Source organism: Hypanus sabinus, chromosome 4 (assembly GCF_030144855.1).
Source record: "Hypanus sabinus isolate sHypSab1 chromosome 4, sHypSab1.hap1, whole genome shotgun sequence".
Classification (NCBI taxonomy): domain Eukaryota; kingdom Metazoa; phylum Chordata; class Chondrichthyes; order Myliobatiformes; family Dasyatidae; genus Hypanus; species Hypanus sabinus.
This window is the reverse complement of record NC_082709.1, coordinates 102975907-102996461: the sequence shown is the minus strand read 5'-3', so window position 1 is coordinate 102996461 and position 20555 is coordinate 102975907. Positions and strand designations below refer to the sequence as shown.

Sequence of the window (20555 nt, the reverse complement as noted above, 5' to 3'; positions counted from 1 at the left end):
GTGACCATTGAGTACTGATACACATTAATCCCATTTTACCAACGCTGAGTCTATAGCCTTCTATATTTTGCTGACTAAATTGTCCTTCTGGATACTTTTTTAAATGTTGTGAGAGCACCCATCTCCATTACCTGCTCAGGTAGTATGTTCCAGATTGCAATCACTCTCAGGGTGAAAAGAAATTCCCTCAGATCACCTATTATTCCTCACCTTAAACTATACCCTCTAGTTGTAGGCATTTTTATTATGGTGGAATGTTTCTCACTATCCACCCCAACTATGCCTCTCATTATTTTGTATACTTCTATAAGGCCCCCCTCAGTCTCCATTGCTCCAAGGGAAACAAACCCAACACTATAACCAAACCAAATGTTCCATCCCAGGCAACATCCTGGAGAATCTTCTCTGCACTCTTTTCTGATGCAATTGCATCCTTTATTAGTGTGGTGACTAGAACTGCACACAGTATGCCAGCTGTAGCTTAGCTAAAGTTTCATGAAGTTATAGTATGACCTCATTCCATCCACTCTATTCAATGCACTTCATAATAAGGCTCAGTATCAAGTATGCCTTCATTTCTTTTGTTATCGATGCTGCTTTCTTTAGGGATCCATGGTCCTTTTTAACTCAATAACTTTTAGGGTATTACTATTCTTGGTATTTGCCCTACCCATATTAGACCCCTTGCAAGATACATCACCTTGCACATTGTACGATTAAATTCTATCCAGTTGATCAGCCCATCAATATTGCCCTGTAACCCACTACTATCTTCCCCTCTATCAACAAAACCATTAATTTTTATGTCATCTGCAAACATATTAATCATATCCAAATCATTAATCTTAGCATAGTTATGTTGGCAGGCTGTCTGTTTACCAGGTCATCCAGTTTTTATAGCTATTTGTAGCAACGCTGCACTGGGTGGTAGAGCACATATTAGACATACAAGACTGATATAGCAGGGACTAGATATTCATAGAAACAACCATGACAAGGACATACAAGTTGGACGGAACAACTGGCACTGAATAAAAACCAGATCAGAACAGCTTTGGAGAAATTATATGTTTCCAAGCAGACAGCAGAGGAGTAACAATAAAGAAACAGCTTGATGACGCAGCAGACTGGGATTCGAAGATGAAATGGTACTGCAGAGAGCAGGATGTAGACAGGTGGGTAGTTTTACACATGCTGGATATCCTATAATACGATGTCATGTGAGATTCCATTTAGTCGGAACACTGATCATTGACTGTTTGCAGCCTTTTTATTGTCGTCCTGGTCCACCCTATCCTTAACACGCACAATGTTCCAGTGGCCAGTGACATCAGATAGTAGGGTGTCTTGCACAAATTTCTCTTGGTATCACCAGCTATATCCTAACTGTCTCCCATGTTAACAAAACTCAGCCTCAACTATACCACAATATTCAGCTCCTGATAAGATAAAACCCAGCAGTTCAAGCAAAAAAATATGGTGATTCTGGAGACACAGGAGACTGCAGATGCTGGAATCTGGAGCAAATAGCAGTCATCTGTAGGAACCTAGCCGCCTTGGGCAGCATCTGTGAGGGAAAAGGAGTTGTCACAATGCAGGGTTATGACCCAAAGCTGACAATTCTTTTCCTCCCCCAGATGTCGCTTGACCCACTAAGTTCCTCCAGCAAGTTGTTTATTGCTCTATATAGTGATTCTGACTTGGCTAACTTCTCACCTCCTGTTGTTCTTCCAGACGTCACCTCAAGAATCACATTATTTTTGTCGTGTTCATCCCTCTGTACCAGAGTCTGAAGGAGCTGAAGTTTGGAAAGAACAGAATTAAAAGTAAAGCTTAAAAATATTTCATGCAGTTTGTTTACAAATGATATAATCCTTAGCTATCATAGTCTTGTTCCATTTCTGCCACATTTCTTTGCTGGCCTTCAACCAAAAGATTGCACAGCATTAGATACCAAAAGATATAAGAGAAAGGAAAGATGTCCAAACATATGGCTTAAGACGGTGCTACTGAAGATGAGCAACAACTTACTGGCGGTTCCCAAAGCAAGAAATACAATTAAATACTTTATTAGTAACACAAGGCAGAGGCAGCGAGCATGAGCCTCCTGGCGAGGTGGATGCGGGGGACGGGAGTCAATGATCAACTCCATTTCACTGAGTAAAGCTTCCATTGTTAAAGTGACAAGGGAGATTAAAACATTGAGGTGAATGAAGAAGGTGAGCGCCGCTGCCTGCCTTTTGATCATTGGTGGGGTTGCCTAGCTGCCAGAGAGGGGAGCCTGTGTGGCCTGCCACTGCACCCGGAGATAGTTACTGAGATTTTCTGCGTTTTGGACATGGGTATGGACTATGAACTTTTTTTTCACTCATAGTTTTTTATATACTGCATTTTTCGCCTGATCTTTCTTGTTTTCTTTTGTAGGGGAGAGGGATTGTTGGGGGTGGTTGATGTGCCTGTTCAGTTTTTGGTTTTTTTTGTGCAGGTGAGGGGGGATTTGGGGTTGATGATCATGTCGTTCTTTTCTTTCTTGGTTTCATGTCTATCTGGAGAAGAAAAATTTCAGAGTTATGTGTACTTTGAAAATAAATGAATCTTTTAACTTTTTCTGTAAGAAGTTATGGTAAATGATCACCGTAAATAATGAAGAGGAAAATGAAGGCGAGGCTGACTTGAGGGTCAAGGCGTGCAGGTGTGATGCAAACTCGGAGTGAAATTGAGGCACATTCGAGAAGAAATGGTCGGAGTGGGGTCGGAGTCAGGGCATATGAAGCGGAGTAAAGTAGGAGCGGAAGAGTTTCGGAGCCCATCCATCTAAACTGAGAGCCAGGTCTGATAAACCTACATGGAAAGGTTGGGTAGAGGTTGAAATGTGGCAGCAGAGTCTAGAATAAGAATTGACCCAGTGTCTGGATGATTTAAACATGGACGGGTGGATTGAAAAGGCAGGATGTTGGGACTGGAGGTGAGGGTCAGGCCGGTTCTGCTCGCTGCTCTACGACGTTTGCTCTACTCTTCGCTGCACAAAGGCTGAGGCTATGGGCATGCTCTGGGCTTTGTGTCTACAGACCCATTTTCATTCTGAACGCTGTTGCTTGTTTTTATTGTTTGAAATGTTGTGTGCTTTTTCTCTCTCTCTCTGTGCGCATTGAGTGTTTGTTGGTCTTTTTTTTAAATGGGTTCTTTTGGGTTTCTTGTTTTGTGACTGCTTGTAAGGAAACAAATTCAAGGTTGTACAATGTATACATACTTTGATAATAAATGTACTTTGAACTTTGACTGTTTGACTCTTACCAAAACAATTATCTGTCAAACATAGAAGTGAGCTGACCCTTTTTAACTTCTGCCACAGTCGTTTAGACTCTCCTACCCAAGACATTTACAGAATGTATATGGAAAAATATAAATATTAATATACTATGAGCTGATTGTACTATTTACTAAGAATTTCCAAGCCAGGCATTTACCTTTTCTTGCAACACTTCAATGCTTTTGATGAGTTGCTGACGTTCTTCAAGGAGCAATGGCATCAGCTCTAGGTCAGTACTGGCTTTCATACCTGAAAAAGTAATGATTATAAAATTAAAACAAATAAATGTTGACAAATAATTCTGAAATTAGATTTCATTGTAGTCCAAATCAAACACTGGATTTTACCTTCATTAAGTTCCTCATGACTGGGGCATCAGCAGAAAAATGTACAGTAACTTAAGCATCCAGTGGTCAGTATCGAACTCTGCTGAGCAATAATTTAATTCCTCTCGCTTTACCTTTATTTTCTGTTTATTCCTTATTGTACAGCATATTTTATTAAAAACCTTAACAGCTTTTCTTCTTTTTGTGCAGGAATTTTACAACACAGAAGTATTTAATTTTTATGGGCTAGTGAAATTTTCTCCCATCTTCATCTCACAATTGGCATATTCTTAGACACAACCATGCTACTCAGCTTAACCACTTACATAGGAGGGAACACAAGGTGAGAGAAATAATAAATCAGCCATGATGGAATGACAGAACAGACTTAATGGATTAACAGGCCTAATTCTGGTCCTATGTCTTATGGTCCTATCTGCAGTCTTGTTGCACAGATCAGGGGTTTCTTCTAAATATTAAACATATTAAATATTGCCTCTCATATTGGACTCTCCCACACAGAAAACATTTTCTCTGTCCATCCTGTCAAATCCCTAATGCTGGGAATGATTCAGCAATGAAATGCATTTGCACGGTCTTTAATTCAATCAAATCTTCATGGTGTAGATATTGATCCAGAACATTTTCAAATGATAATAGGCAAATGGGTACAATAGTACTGAGGAAGCAGGGAGTCTGTACAATGACTTGGAGTGGTAGATGAAATACAGCATAAGGAAGTGTATGGAAATGCACTTTAGTAGTAGGAGTAAGTGTAGATTATGTTCTAAATGGAGAAAGAATTCAGAAATCAGAGGTGCAAAGGAACTTGGGAGTCCTGCTGAAGGGTCTCGGCCCAAAACATCAACTGTACTCTTTTCCATTGACGCTGCCTGACCTGCTGAGTTCCTCCAGCGCTTGGTGTGTGTTGCTTGGATTTCCTGCATCTGCAGATTTTCTCTAGTTTGTGAGTTCTATTGCAGGATTCCATAAAGATTACATTGCAGGTTGAGTTGGTAGAAAAGAAGGCAATAGCAATTTATAAGTTTTAGAACAGTATATCACAGTATGAGCCTTTTGGCCTACAATGCTGTTAGCATTCATTTCGAAAGAATATAAAATCCAGGATGTACTGCTGGGAATTTATAAGACATTGGTCAGACCACATTTGGGCTATTGTGAGCAATTTTGGGTCCTGTGTCCAAGGAAGAATGCACTGCCATTGGAGAAGGTCCAGAGGAGGTTTACAAGAATCAGATGAACGGGTTAATGCATGAGGGGTGCCCTGTACTCACTGGAATTTGGAAGGATGAGGGGGTATCTCATTGAAACCTATGGAAGATTGGAACCTGGGGACAAACTGAAAGATTGGCCAGGACAGAGGACTCTGTTGAGCTATTGTAGGTGGCCTATACCCCAGTAGAGGTGATGGGTTTAAGTAAGTAAGTGGATAGAGTAGATGTGGAGAAGATGTTTCCAGTAGTGGGAGAGTCTAGGATCTGAGGACACAGCTTCAGAATAAAAGGATATCTTCCCTGTAGAGCAGAGATAAGGAGGAATTTCTTTAGCCAAAGGGTAGTGAATCTCTGGAATTCATTGCTGAGATAGCTGTGGAGGCCAAGTCATTCAGCATATTTACAGGGGAGGTTAGAAACTTCTTGATTTGTAAGCGTGTCAAAGGTTACAGGGAGAAAGCAGGAAAATGGGGTTGAGAGGAATAATAAGTCGGCCATGATCAAATGGTGGAGCAAACTTGATGGCCTGAATAGCCTAATTCTGCTTCTAATTCTTATGGCCATAATAACTCAAATTTATAAGCTCTACAAATATATTTATGTATTATATTACACTATATATTTCAAATAAAAGCTTTGCAGGAAGTTATAGATTGTCAGATTAGTGGACCAGTAAAGAGGCAAATGGAATTTAATCCAGAGAAGCAATACACAAGCAAATACACAATACCTGGGAGGTAAAGATAGATCTGGAGGAATAAGGTCCATATCCATAGGTCCTTAAAGGCAGCAGGACAGATCAATTGTATGATTAACAGACATAGGGCATAATGTAATTTATTAGCTGAGCAGGAATATTATGCTGGAATAGTAGTTAGACGACAAATTGCTTTAGAACAGGACACAATTTTGTACAGTAAATGACATGGTAAATTGAAATGGCAGAAGATGTACTAAAGCATGCAGTTACTCTCATACTCTACTTACTCTCATACATTAATTCCAACTCCAGTAAATCTTTTTCTGATGAATGAATCCCTTCCAAGAGAGGTACAAGTGGAGCGAGCTCAACATGATGAGCACTTAAAAATTTTCTTTCTTCATTTTGAGGCTGTATGCAATTTGCTCCATCGTTAATTTCTTTGTATTCTTCTTTCAGGGCCCCGATGTATTTCCTTACAACTTCTAGTTGTAGCAATTCACTAAAATGTTGACAGTACCTTGCTGACTGTTGCCCGTATATAACATTTTGTCCATTTTTATAAGACAACCAAAACCTAGATGTGGTCATAACTGACCTCAGCTTCTCAAATTCTCTGTAGGCCCTTCTGAAATGATTCTGCTTCCAGATTAAGTTGGTGATGACCCAAATGCCTGAGTGTTTGATCATTTGAGCAGCCTTTCAAATTCATAATAGACGTGAATGTGATTATCTGTAAGAATTACAAGAGTCAACACACTAAATACAAATGATATTTATTGAAAATACAAATTATTTCCCACTTTAAAAAGGTGCAGAGGAATGGTTTAAGAATGAGGAACTTGCAAATCTGCTCACCTTGCACAAAGAAGGGTTATGGGAGAATTAATTGGATTGTTCAACGTGAGGATGGGACTTGAAAGTAGATAGGAAGAAACACAAAGCACTGGAGGAACTCAGCGGGTCAGGCAGCATCAATGGTGGGAAATGGACAGCCGATGATGTCCACATGACAGGTCTTAACCTAAAACATTGACAGTCCATTTCCCTCCATAATGGCTGCTGAATTCCTCCAGTGCTTTGTGTGTTGCATCTAGACTTTCGTGTCTCTGGATAAGGAGAAGCACTGTTTCCTTTGACAGGAGTGGTGGCAGATTTATGACATGGGAATGAAAAAAAATTCCTTTTGAAGAAATGAACTGTTATAATTTGCAATAAATTCTCAAAAAATGAAGTGGAAGTTGATTCAAAGTAATTTATAAATCAGTGCCTCAATTCTCTTAATATCTAAAAATCTATTAATTTCTCCCTGAATATACTCAGTCCCTGAGCCTAACTGGTGCATTTCAACAATTCACTACCCTATGTATGACAGTTTCTTCTCACACTATCCTCAATGACGAGCATATTACTTTGAAATAGTGACTTTAAATCTAGTCATTCTAGTCAGAAGAATCATTTAAAACACAAGAAAGCACTCGCAGTAGACCACCAGTTCCCTCAAACCTGGCCCAATCAGATAAAAATGATCATGACTGATCTATGATGGCCGCAAGTCTTCTTCTGTACCAGTTCCCCATGACCTTCAATTCCTCAATCTTTCAAAGATTTATTTATCTCCAGCTTAAATATATCTCTAGCACCCTCAGGGTAGAAATTCACTTGTCTCCGAAAGAAGAAATCTCTACTCATGTCAGTTTCTCAGTCAAATAAGGTGACTACCACCAGGTGGCTATGACATCCACTATCATTAAGTGCTTCAAGAAGCTGGTCATGGTATGCATTAACTCCAGCGTCCCAAACCACTGCAACTTGCCTCCTACAAAAACAGGTCTTTGGCAAATACCATCGCTCTGGTCCTAGACTCATGCCTGGACCATCTAGACAGTAAAAACACCAATGTTAGACGATTGTTTATTAATTTCAAAACAATTATTTATCTGGAGATACAGGACAGTGATTGGTCATTCCAGCCCAATGACACCCATGTGACGAACCAACTTACTAACCCGCCCATCTTTGAAATACTGGATAAAAGCACAACACCCAGAGGAAACACATGCCTTCATGGGGAGACTGTACAGTACAAACCCCAGTTACTGATGCTTTAATAGCATTACACCAATTGCAACACTACCGTGTCACCCACTATAATTCCAAGCAAACTCATCATCAAACTCCAGGAACTTGGACAATTCAAGCATCCCTCTGCAACCGGATCCTTTCCTTTCTGACCAACAGACTACAAGTAAGGACAGGTAGCAACACCCCTGCCATCTCCATTGACACCTTTGCAGGTTCCACCAGTAGTGGGCCATATCTCAATAACAATGAATCAGAGTACAAGGAAATAGAAAGCTTAGTAACATGGTGTCACAACAACGGCCTTTCACTCAATGTCAGCAAAATAAGAGAGCTGGTCATTGACTTCAGGAGGGGTCCAGTGTATATGCTCCTGTTTACATCAATGGTGCTGAGGTTGAGAGTATTGGCAGCTTCAAGTTTCTAGGAGTGAACTTCACTGATGCTCTTCCCTGGTTGGCTCAGGTTGATGCCACAGCCAAGAAAACTCACTGATGCATCTTGTTTCTTAGGAGGCCAAAGAGGTTTAGCATGTCTCTGTCAACTCTTACCAATTTTTATTGATGCATCATAGAAAGTGTTATTTGGATGCATCATGGTTTGGTATGAATACTACTTTGCCTAAAGAGACAGCTCAGTGCATCACAGAAACCAGCTTCCCTTGCTTGGACTTCGGTTATACTTCTTGTTGCCTCAGTGAAATAGCCATCATAAGTGAATATACCTCCCACCCGACATACTTTCTTCTCACCTCTCCCATAAAGAAGAATATACAAAAGTCCAAAAGAACACACATCCATGCTCAAGGACAGTTTCTACCTATTATGAGACTATTGAATAGTTCCCAATACTCTGAACTTCACTATGACCTTGCCTACCTGCATTTTCTCTATAGCAATTACATTCTATTTTGCCTTGTTATTGCTTTACCTTGTACTGCCTCAAGCGCTGTGTAATAATTCATACCGTAGGAACAGTATGCTTTTCACTTGCTTTGCCTACTGAGGTACCTCAGTTCCGTTCCGAATCCAGTTTGTATCCTTGTTTGTGACTCTTCCCACTGGTGAAAACAACCAAACTCCCTTATTATGAGGCCCCTCATTCATTTAAACCCAAGGAATTTTGACCAACACTAGCCCCTCTTGATAGGACAGCCTCTCTTATAGATATAGAGCAATACGGCACGGATACAAAGCCCTTCGGCCCAACCAGTCCATGCCAATCACTGTAACCATCCCCATCGCCTGCGTTCTCTCTCAGCTAGTAGACTCAGGCAACAGCTGTGTGGAGTGAATGAGCTTCTGTCGTGCGATAGAACATGCACAAAAGACGAATTGCTACCGGTTTAACTGTGCAGACGCCAATGACAGCCAACATTTCCATCCCTGAGCTTGGAAGATCTGGGCCTGCCAGTCAACTCACCTCCGCGGCCTGTCGCAATGCGCATGTGCGGCAGCAGTAGCCTGCCGCGCGGCGCCCTCTGGGAGAGACGCTGAATGCCGGAGGGTCTTGGCCCTGTTTACAGTAAACGGTCGACATTTCGGGCCGAGCCCCTTCAAAGGAGGGGGATGAAGCCAGGTTAAGAAGATGGGGGGAGGGCTATGTCCTGGTGACCAGGAACCCATAACGAAACTCATCAGCCGGTGCCGTTCGACTTTCGCCTCACAAACAGAAGCGAGCGAGGACTTTGCGGTGGCTGCTGGTCGCCCAGCAACGGCGGCGGGCGGCCTGCGCAGGCGCAGTACCGCAGCCCTGGAGGAGTTGGGCGGAGAGCCGGTCCGGTACGTGATCTGCTGAGAGAGAGGGAGCTGAAGAGAACAAGTAAGCCTGCTACGCTTAAGATAGCCTTGTGTCTTTGGATCTTTGTCCCTGTCACGACTTTGAGGGCCAAGGCTAAGATTTGAGGTAGAGCAGTTCATAAGATGTTGGAGGAACTCAGCAGGTCAGCATACATCTATAGAGGGAGGTAGATGGTTAGCCCTTCACTCCACAGATGCTGCCGACCTGCTGAATTCCTCCAGCATTTTGTGTATTGCTCCAGGTTTCGGTGTCTGTATCAGACAGCCCCTTTCGGACGAGAATAGGGAGAGGTATAGATCTTTTTGATGAGGCTAATGTGCTGGACCATTGCCACAGGAGGGACAACTGGCGTTTAAAGGGATGGGTTGGAAATATGGAAGGTGTTACACCATCAAAGACAGAATGAGCAGTAGTGTTTAGAATGCACCAAAACTTACAGGACTGGGAAAAGAAGAGTGTGAGTTGCTGCAGTTTGAGGTTTCATCAGCAGATGCCAGGAAAGATATGTTGTTTCATAGATTACTGGAGAGCAACATTTCCTCTAATTTGTAATGACCAGTGCACACAAAAATCTTGTGCTGTGCCATTTTTTTTGCACAGTGACAACCTGTGTGTACTGAATTTTATATAGAGAGGTATTCATTTTAACAGCTAGCAAAACACTAAGAACTTTGATCTCCTCTCGGTTTGATCATTTTTGCTCTCATTCACCAGCACTCTCACAAAATATACATAGCAGGCCTGTAGCGGGTAATGAATGATTTTCTCGCCAGGAGCTTTTGCACACTGTCCATATGTGCTTTACTTGTTAAGTGATACTTTAAAAAGTCAAGTTCATAAATATCATTCCTTCTTCCTACTTGCAGATTCTCCAGTAAATTTTGCATTGCTGCAATACACAGAGGTAACACCAGTTTCTGAATTGTACATAAATATTTCTCATATCTGCAGGTTCCTGACCTCATGAGCTTTTAGTGTAGCAGTTTCTACTGTTTCATTAAGCCATTCCGCTTTAAGTGAAGTAGCATTTCTTTTGCACCTCATGCCCTTTGCTTCTTTGGAATTTGACAGAGTGAATCAATAATTTCTTTGATTAAAAACAGTATAAGCTAGTTCTAAAATCTGCAAATAAATCATCACAAACTCCATGATGTCATCCACATCAGACACTGGAAAAGAAAATGTGATTGTGTACAATTGTGAAATATACTTAACATGCCAATGAGGTAGAGGATGACAACCTTTTGTGCGCAGTTTAAATTCCTTTGTGTACTAGTAGCAAAAGATGTGTATGCGCACACCTTAGAGGGAACATTACTGGAGAGGTCAAGGCATCAGAACTCCAGTTCAGGGTGATTAGTCCATCAGAACCATCAGCAATCTGGTGTACTCAAAGGTGGAATTTGAGGAAGCAATGGAGTCTGTGGCAGGGATGTAATGACATATTTAATCATAAGAATTTACCAGTCAGTGATTGCATAATCTGTCTGACAGTTGTTGGAATAGTTGGAGCATCATGTCTGTAGATTCTGTCACGTTTACAGATGCAGCTCTGATGAAGTGGGGCAAAGCAAGAATAAAACCAGGTCCCACCTGGCTTTGACATTGGCTCCAAACTTCAATGTGGCAAAGTCATTCACAACCCAGCTGACTTTGTGAGGTCATCCTGATGAACATGGGAAGACTGGTATATTTCACTGTCAAGGCAACAAGGGCAGCAGACACTTGGAAGCATTAACCACCTGTGGATTCCTTCAATGTCACACACCATACTGATGTGGAAATATTTCACTAATCCTTCATTGATGGGTCTACAAGTAGATTAACTTGTGTTTTGCTCCTAATATGAAAAGTAACTCAGGAAAACGTGGCAGACTGGACAGCAGCACAAACTATTCAATTGCTTCATTCACATCTTTTACTTGCGTCTATGGGTTGGGGGTGTTGAGGATAGTGTGGAGTGTTGAGGTTACAACGGAACATAAATAGGATAGAAAACTGGGCTGAGAAGTGGCAGATGGAGTTCAACCCAGATAAGTGTGAGTGGTTCATTCTGGTAGGTCAAATATGATGGCAGAATATAGTATTAATGGTAAGACTCTTGGCAGTGTGGAGGATCAGAGGGATCTTGGGGTCCGAGTCCATAGGACACTCAAAGCTGCTACACAGGTTGACTCTGTGGTTAAGAAGGCATATGGTGCATTGGCCTTCATCATTCGTGGGATTGAGTTTAAGAGCCGAGAGGTAATGTTGCAGCTATATAGGACACTGGTCAGACCCCACTTGGAGTACTCTGCTCAGTTCTGGTTGCCTCACTACAGGAAGGACATGGAAACCATAGAAAGGGTGCAGAAGAGATTTACAAGGATGTTGCCTGGATTGGGGAGCACACCTTATGAGAATAGGTTGAGTGAACTCAGCCTTTTCTCTTTGGAGCGACGGAGGACGAGAGGTGACCTGATAGAGGCGTACAAGATAATGAGAGGCATTGATCGTGTGGAAAGTCAGAGGCTTTTTCCCAGGGATGAAATGGCTAGCACAAAAGAGCATAGTTTTAAGGTGCTTAGAAGTAGGTACAGAGGAGATGTCAGGGTAAGTTTTTTACACAGAGAGTGGTGAGTGCATGGAATGGGCTGCCAGTGATGGTGGTGGAGGCGGAAACGATAGGGTCTTGTAAGAGGCTGCTGGATGGCTACATGGTGCTTAGAAAAATAGAAGGTTAGGGGTAAAGCCCAGGTAGTTCTAAGGTAGGGACATGTTCGGCACAGCTTTGTGGGCCGAAGGGCCTGAACTGTGCTGTATGTTTTCTATGTTCTTTGTTCTATTCATTGCAACAGAACTACTAGTTATTAATATAATCACAAGATAGAAACATAGAAAACCTAGTTTTGCATCCTATTAATGTCCCGCTGTAACCTCTGACAGCCCTCCGCACTATCCACAACACCTCCAACCTTTGTGTCATCAGCAAACTTACTAACCCTCCACTTCCTCATCCAGGTCATTTATAAAAATTACAAAGAGTAAGGGTCACAGATCAGATCCCTGAGGCGCTACATTGGTCACCGACCTCCATGCAGAATATGACCTGTCTACGACCACTCTTTGCCTTCTGTGGGCAAGCTAGTTCTGGATCCACAAAGCAATGTCCCCTTGGATCCTATGCCTCCTTACTTTCTTAATAAGCCTTGCATGGGGTAACTTATCAAATGCCTCCTGAAATCCATATACACTGCTCTTTCTTCATCAATGTGTTTAGTCACATGATCAAAAAATTCAATCAGGCTCGTAAGGCACGACCTGCCCTTGACAAAGCCATGCTGACTATTCCTGATCATATTACACCTCTCCAAATGTTCATAATTTCCTGGGCTCTCTCTACTCTCTTTCTTGAATACAGCAACAACATCCACAATCCTCCAATCCTCTGGAACCTCTCCCATCCCCATTGATGATGCAAATATCATTGCCAGCGGTCCACCAATCTCCTCCCACAGTAGCCTGGGGTACATCCCATCCGGTCCCGGTGACTTATCCAACTTGATGCTTTCCAAACGCTCCAGCACAGCCTGTTTCTTAATATCCACATGCTCAAGCTTTTCAGTCTGCTGTAAATCATCACCACAATCACCAAGATCCTTTTCCATAGTGAGTACTGAAGTAAAGTATTCATTAAGTATGTCTGCTATTTCCTCCGGTTCTATATACACTTTCCCACTGTCACATTTGATAAGTCCTGTTCTTTCACATCTTATCCTCGTGCTCTTCACATACTTGTAGAATGCCCTGTGGTTTCCCTTAATCCTACCCGCCAAGGCCTTCTCATGGACCCTTCTGGCTCTCCTAATTTTCTTCTTAAGCTCCTTCCTATTAGCCTTATAATCTTCCTGATCTCTAACATTACCTAGCTCTCTGATCCTTTTGTAAGCTTTTCCTTTCTTCTTGACTAGATTTATTACAGCCTTTGTATACCACAGTTTCTGTAACCTACCAAAACTTCCCTGTCTCATTGCAGAACTCCACACAAGTATCCCCTGAACATCTGCAGATGCTGAATATCTAAAGTAACACACACAAAATGTTGGAGGAACATAGTAGATCAGGCAACAACTACGGAAAGGAATAAAGAGTTGATGTTTTGGGCTGATACCCTTGCCCTTTGGGTTGGCTGGAATAGTCTCATGATAGGTTGCAAGTTCCATAACCTCAGTTTGGCAAAATTAAAGTGCTTTATGGCTGAGAAAATGGGAGGGTGATTACAGGAAGATTTGTGGGGGATAGTCTGCATTTGGGGGGAAAAACAAAAGAGCCTTTCACATATTGGTGCTATGAAGTTTTACCTCTGATAGATGAATCTTTGTACTTTTGCTTGTAATAGTTAGCATACAAAATTCTGACTGATCAGTTATTTTCCAGATTTATCAACTAAAATACTAATTTGAGCAGCAGGGATGCTAATGAGTTAGCTGCAATCAGTTAAATATTTGGATCACACAAAAAATACTTAAACTTACTTCTTAATAATGTAGGGTAAGATACACAATTAAAATGATCAATCATCATGGAATTGAAGGGAGGGAAGAGGAAGCAGGCATCAATTATAGAGCAGATGATGAAGGTTACTAAGAGAACGTAATTGGAAGTATTTGTGGGGAAGTATTCATGTTGTTCCAGGCTGTGAGAAAATATAGTTGGAACCTTTTAACAGCAAGATCTCATTCCTACTCTCTTAACTGGATTTTTGAGTTTGGAAGCCTAGATATCAATTATTGAATTTAACTTGACTCCCTCTTTAACTTTTCTGTTGTAGTTTGCAGCTATGAGTACTATTAGCCAGTAGGTGTCACTGTATATCAACCACTGAGATGAAAATAATATTCAAATAATTGGGCAATGTTTTGCTATCATCATGGAGTCCTACAGCACAGAAAGAGGCCCTTTCGCCATTTTTGTCTATACTGACCCTATCTTCTGCCTAGTCCATCCACCTGCAACCAAACCATATGCCTCCAAACCCTCCCATTCAAAAGTTTACTTTATTGTCAAAGAATAAAAGCCAACGGATCGCCCATCCAGAAAATGGAAGCCAGAACATCAAAAACCCCAATCCCCACCACTGAATATTAGATGTAGGCCTTTGTTGTCTCGATTGACCATGGATTTGCGCCTTGGAAAGTTTCCAGGGCGCAAACCTAGGCAAAGTTCTTTTTTTATATTAGTTTTTTTATACATTTTCTACATAACTACAGATAAAAAACCCCAGATCAAAATGAAGAACATTGATACAGTGCAAAAATAAACATACAATAACAATATGATACAGAGAAAGATAATTGAGAAAGCACCCAAATTGAAGACAAGTAAAATTAGTATCCTCCCCAAGCCCCGCAACACAAAAAAAAACTCCAGACCAACCACAACACAATATAGAGAATATAAATCAGGACAATCAAACCCCCAAAGCTGTAAATACACTTAGCAACAGAAGATATTAATGCCTACTACCAAAAGAAAAGGGAGCTGAAAGCAAAGGACCGAAAAAAAACCTTAGTTAAGAGGAAGGTTATGAAAGTACTCAATAAAAGGTCCCCAGACCTTATGGAACTTTAAATCCAAATTAAGAACTGAATAATGAATTTTTTCAAGGTCTAAGCAGGCCATAATATCGTTAAGCCATTGAGCATGCGTAGGCGGGGCAACATCTCTCCATCTAAGGAGGATTAAACGTCTAGCCAAGAGAGAGGCAAAAGATAATATTCGACTCTTAGTTGAACTCAGATGTAAATCTGTCTCACCCCAGAAACCGAACAAAGCAATTAAAGGGTTTGGTTCTAGGTGGTGATTCAGAATATATGATAACGTTATGAAGACATCTTTCCAAAATTTCTCCAAGCTAGGACAAAACCAGTACATATGAATGAGAGAGGCCTCGCCCCTTTTGCATTTATCACAAAGTGGACTAATGTTAGGGTAAAATCGGGATAATTTAGATTTAGACATATGGGCTCTATGAACAATCTTAAACTGTAAAAGGCAATGGCGAGCACAAAAAGAGGTTGAGTTAACAGATTTGAGAATCGAGTCCCAAGTCTAATCTGATAAGGAGGTATTTAAATCCTGCTCCCATGCCATTTTAATTTTATCCACAGGGTCATGTCGTAAGGCTGCTAATTTATCTCGAATAAATGATATTAAACCTTTATCTAGTGGATTAATGGAAAGAAATAAGTCCATAACATTTTTCTCAGGCATTTCAGGGAAGTTAGGAATTAAAGGAATAATAAAGTGTCTAATTTGGAGATATCTAAAAAAATGAGCATTGGGCAGATTGAACTTAGCAGAGAGCTGTTGAAAAGAAGCGAAGTGATTATCAATAAAAAGATCTTCAAAATGTCTAATGCCCTTCCTATACCAATCATGGAATGCTGAGTCATTAGTAGGTAAAAAAAAGGTGATTATGTAAGATAGGGCTAGAAACGGAAAAACCATGGAAACCATAGCATTTCCTAAACTGAGCCCATATACACAAAGTGTCTCTAACAAGAGGATTAGCTATTAATCTGGACATTCTGCTAGGGAGTGCAGAGCCAAGAAGTGCAGAGATAGATAATTCTTTAGTGGAGCTCAACTCCATTGCCACCCAATTAGGGCACTCGGGTTGGCCATGGAAAAAAGACCAAATGGTAGCACAATGTATATTGCTGCCCAAAATATAAACAAAAGTTAGGTAAGGCCATGCCACCCTCTTTTTTAGGTTTTTGGAGATAGACTTTATTAATTCTAGAGCGCTTATTCTTCCACAGATATGACAAAATAATAGAGTCTAAGGAATCAAAAAAAGATTTAGGAATAAAAATTGGGATTGATTGAAATAAATATAAAAGTTTAGGGAGAACATACATTTTAACAACATTAATACGACCTACCAAAGACATAGATAGAGGTGACCATTGTAACAGGCTCTGTTTTATAGTATATGAAAGATTGGCAAAATTTTCACGAAAGAGATCTTTAAACTTCCTTGTGACTGTAATTCCAAGGTAAGTAAATTGATTATGAACTACTTTAAAAGGGAGATCACGAAATGTTAATTCTTGTGCTTTTTTATGAATTGGGAAAAGTTCGCTCTTATGTAAATTAAGTTTATAGCCAGAGAACTGGCTAAACTGGTCAAGAAGTGAAAACATTGGAGGTAAGGATGTAGACGGATTTGAAAGAAAAAGTAATAATTCATCAGCATAAAGAGAAACATTATGCTCAACACCCCTCTCCAAATCCCGGTCAATTCAGGACAATTTCGAAATGCTATCGCCAAAGGTTCTATAGCCAAATCAAAGAGAAAGGAACTTAAAGGGCATCTGACGGGTGCCACGTTTGAGGTTAAATAACTGGGATTTCTGAAAATTAGTTAAAACAGAGGCAGTAGGACACAAATACAGCAATTTGATCCAAGAGATAAAACTTTGACCGAAGTCAAATTTTTCTAAAACTGCAAAAAGGTAGATCCACTCTATACGATCAAATGCTTTCTCCCCATCGAGGGAAATAACACATTCAGGAATTCCAGTTGGAGGTGAATATAAAATGTTAAATAAACGCCAAATGTTAAAAAAAAGGAAGACGGTTTTTAATAAAACCAGTTTGGTCATCAGAAATAATAGAGGGAATAACAGTTTCTAATCTATAAGCCAAAACTTTAGCCAAGATTTTAACATCAACATTAAGCAAAGAAATCGGCCTATACGAGGAACACTCTGTTGGGTCTTTACCCTTTTTTAATAAAAGAATAATAGATACCTCATTAAAAAAGGGTGGCAATTTGCCATAATTAAATGAGTCAGATAATACTGATAATAACTGAGGAGAAAGAAGTTAGAAGAGAATGATTTATAAAATTCTATGGGGAACCCATCAGGTCCAGGAGATTTCCCTGAGGACAATGCAGAAATTGCAAAAGATATTTCTTCTGATGATATAGGCGCATTAAGTTTGGCTTTAAAATCAGATGAAAGCGAAAGAATATTCAGATTATTTAAAAAATGATCAACAGAGATATTGTCATTCAAAGATTCAGAGGAATAAAGTCGAGAATAGAAATTTTTAAATGCGTCATTAATTTCTAAGTGATCCGATGTAAAGTCTCCATCCTCCTTCCGGATCTTTGTAAAATGTTGTTTGGCTTTGGAACGCCTCAGCTGATTGGCTAGAAATTTACCAGATTTGTCACCATGAATGTAAAAGCGACTCTTACATTCAAGAAGTTGGCGTTCGACAGGTTGAGTAGACAGAAGATTAAATTTAGTTTGGAGTTCTACACGCTTCTTGTATAGTTCAGGATTCTTAGTTTGAGCATACAGTTGATCCAATTCTTTAATCTGATTAATGAGGTCTAATCGATCTGCACAGGACTTTCTATTAAGATTTGCTGTATAGAAGATTATTTGATCCCTCAAATATGCTTTCATGGCATCCCAGACAATCTGGGATGACACTTCAGGTGATATATTGGTGTTAAATTAAAAGGTTATCTGATCCTTAATAAATTTTAGAAAATCATCATCCGATAATAAAGTCGAATCAAACCGCCAGTGTTTATTCTTCTGAGGGAGACCAGGAAAGTTTAAAGACAGAGTAATTGGGGCATGGTCAGAAATCAGTATACTCTGATAATCACAAGAATAGACAAATGGGATGAGTTGATTATCGAGTAAGAAGTAGTCAATTCTAGTAAAGGTATGGTGAACATGTGGAAAAAAAGAATAATCTCTCTCAGTAGGATGAAGGAAACGCCATATATCAGAGATACCATAATTAGAGAGAAATGACTGGATAGCTAAGGCAGATTTAGTAGGTGGTCTAGTAACAGAGGACGATCGATCCAAATTAGGACCTAACCAACAATTGAAGTCACCACCCAGTATAAGAGAGTATGAGTTTAAGTCTGGTAGTGAGGAAAAAAAGCGTTCAAAAAAATTAACATCATCAAAATTGGGGGCATACAGGTTTGCTAGTACAACTTTAGTATTATATAGCTTACCAGAAACAATAATGAAACGGCCATTTGTATCAGATATCTTATTATGGAGTTCAAAAGGAATATTTGAGTTAATAAGGATGGAGACCCCCCCCCCCCCCAAGCTTTGGCGGCAAAGGATGAATGAAAATGCTGACCTGCCCACTTTGACAAAAGCCGGGAGTTATCAAAACAACGACTATGAGTTTCTTGAAGGAAAGCAATGTCAGCTTTGAGTTGTTTAATATGTGAGAATACCTTCCTTCTTTTAACAGGATGATTCAATCCCTTTACATTCCGGCTCACAAATTTAAGTGTACTAGCCATTATCAATTGTTAATGCATAGAAGGCAGCAGGCATATAAAAAGTCAAGCAGTACAATAACAGTCTGGGAGCAAAAATGTAAACATAGATTCGTAGAATCAAAACATAAACATGTCCTGAGTAACAAAGGAAAGCAAAAGAAACAGTGAGTGGTGTTAGAACTGGAGAATCCACCCCACCCTCGCAACCCAAAACTAGACGGCTACCAAAAAAAGCAGCTAGCTCTACCAAAAAAATTAACCCAAATATGACTTCCAGATCTGTGTCATTAACAAAAGGGGGAAAATTAAGAAAAGGGGGAAATTATAGATTCGAGGAGAGTACTTATCAACCATTTACAGAAAAAAAAGCAAAACTTAAACTGTGAATCAACCAACAGGGAGACCTTCAATAAAAACTCCAAACCTCCAAAACAAGTTACAGTCAATTGTAGAACTCTATAAAGTTATACAAGAATAAAATAGATTACGCAAGTACAATCTAAACGTCCGCAGGGAAACATTAAACTCAGATTATCTATTTAGAAAAAACACACCAAGTCCAGGGAGAGATTGTCTACAGCCCTTAGAGTTTCAATAGATAATGTCTAAATTATTCAAGTAAAGTCTTGAGTCCAGAAAAAATAATTTTACTACGAGAGGTACTTATCCACCATTTTAGAAGGTCCAACCGGGTTCCGAAGAAGACTGGATGGCCGGAAGACTTCCAACAAATGCCTCAGCCTCCTTCACTGATTTAAACCACTTATATTCTCCAGTAGTAAGCGTAATTCGGAGATCGGCTGGATTTTGAAGGGAGGGTCTAAGTCCACGATCAAAAAGCACTTTCATTACACCTTTAAACTCAGCACGCATCTTCAGAACCTGGGGGACAAAATCCTCCACAAAACGAATGACTGAAATTTGAAAAACAGAAGTACCTCTGCAGTGTGCCTCCATAATCAAACGGTTTTTCACCTGGTATTGATGAAAGCACAAAATTACCGGCCGTGGGCGGGAACCCAGAATTGCGCGGGGAACGTGGATCCTGTGTGCCCTTTCAAGCTCAGGTGGATTCAGAAGAAATTCTTTCCCAAAAATCTCACAGAGAAAATCGGAAAAAAATTTCACAAGAGAACCCTGTTCGGAGGCCTCTGGCAAACCAAGAATTCGTAGATTGCAACGTCTGCTCCGGTTTTCAAGATCCACCATTTTGGAAAAAAGTTTACAATTCTTCTCCCCTAGACTGGAGCAGAAAGTTTCAAGGTATTGAACACGGCGTTTTAAATCTTCAGAAGTCGAGTTGATGCGAGATAAATGTTCAGCATGTTCGTCCACTCTAGCATTGATTCGATCTAATTTGACATCCAGCTGGTTGAAAGAAGTTCTAAATTCCTTCAAAATATCTTCTCGATGCTGTTCCAAAGCAGTGAGAATGTCAGCCGGCAAAGCCATAGTTTCCTTTTTCCCGGTTTTAGTACTTTTGGTAGACATTATAAGATAGGTGTGTTCACAGGCAAGTAAAAGAGACCTAATAAAATACCTAACTAAGGTTTAAGAATGGAGACATATAGTGCAAAGATAGGGAGAATGACGGAGCAAAAGTTTGGAGCAGCTAAACAATCGCCATCTCACCGGAAGTCCCGCAAAGTTCTTTTTATGGAAGACCAGCAGTTGTCCAAGCTGCAAGTCTCCCCTCTCCATGCCACTGATGTTGTTCAAGGGAAGAGTTCAAGGGACCCCAAGTAGTGCAGATGCAAAGACTTCATTTAAGATCTCTCCATCT

At 40.3% G+C, this 20555-nt stretch overlaps 2 protein-coding genes across 11 annotated transcripts in view; one reads left to right on the top strand and one right to left on the bottom strand.

The window, feature by feature from the left end:
- The window catches only part of mtrf1 (mitochondrial translational release factor 1), a 60070-nt gene that overhangs the window by 33108 nt on the left and 6407 nt on the right, over positions 1–20555 (bottom strand). For 2 of the 7 annotated variants that reach the window (XM_059967775.1, XM_059967781.1), the window contains exons 1-4: positions 9076–9207; positions 5859–6304; positions 3468–3559; positions 1717–1798 (exon numbers count right to left, since the gene is read on the bottom strand). In XM_059967775.1, the coding sequence (XP_059823758.1) occupies positions 1717–1798; positions 3468–3559; positions 5859–6261 (577 nt within the window). In that variant the 5' untranslated portion in view covers positions 6262–6304; positions 9076–9207. Of the gene's footprint in view, positions 1–1716; positions 1799–3467; positions 3560–5858; positions 6307–8583; positions 8952–8994; positions 9209–20555 lie in introns of those variants that run through there. The other 5 variants (XM_059967776.1, XM_059967777.1, XM_059967778.1 and 2 more) reach the window with 5 other exon arrangements.
- Positions 9342–20555, top strand: part of gdf3 (growth differentiation factor 3) — a 70865-nt gene continuing 59651 nt past the window's right edge. Inside the window, exon 1 of one of the 4 annotated variants that reach the window (XR_009511733.1) lies at positions 9342–9474. The gene's annotated coding sequence lies outside the window, so the exon portion shown is untranslated. The remainder of the gene's footprint in view (positions 9475–20555) is intronic. The other 3 variants (XR_009511735.1, XR_009511734.1, XM_059967783.1) reach the window with 3 other exon arrangements.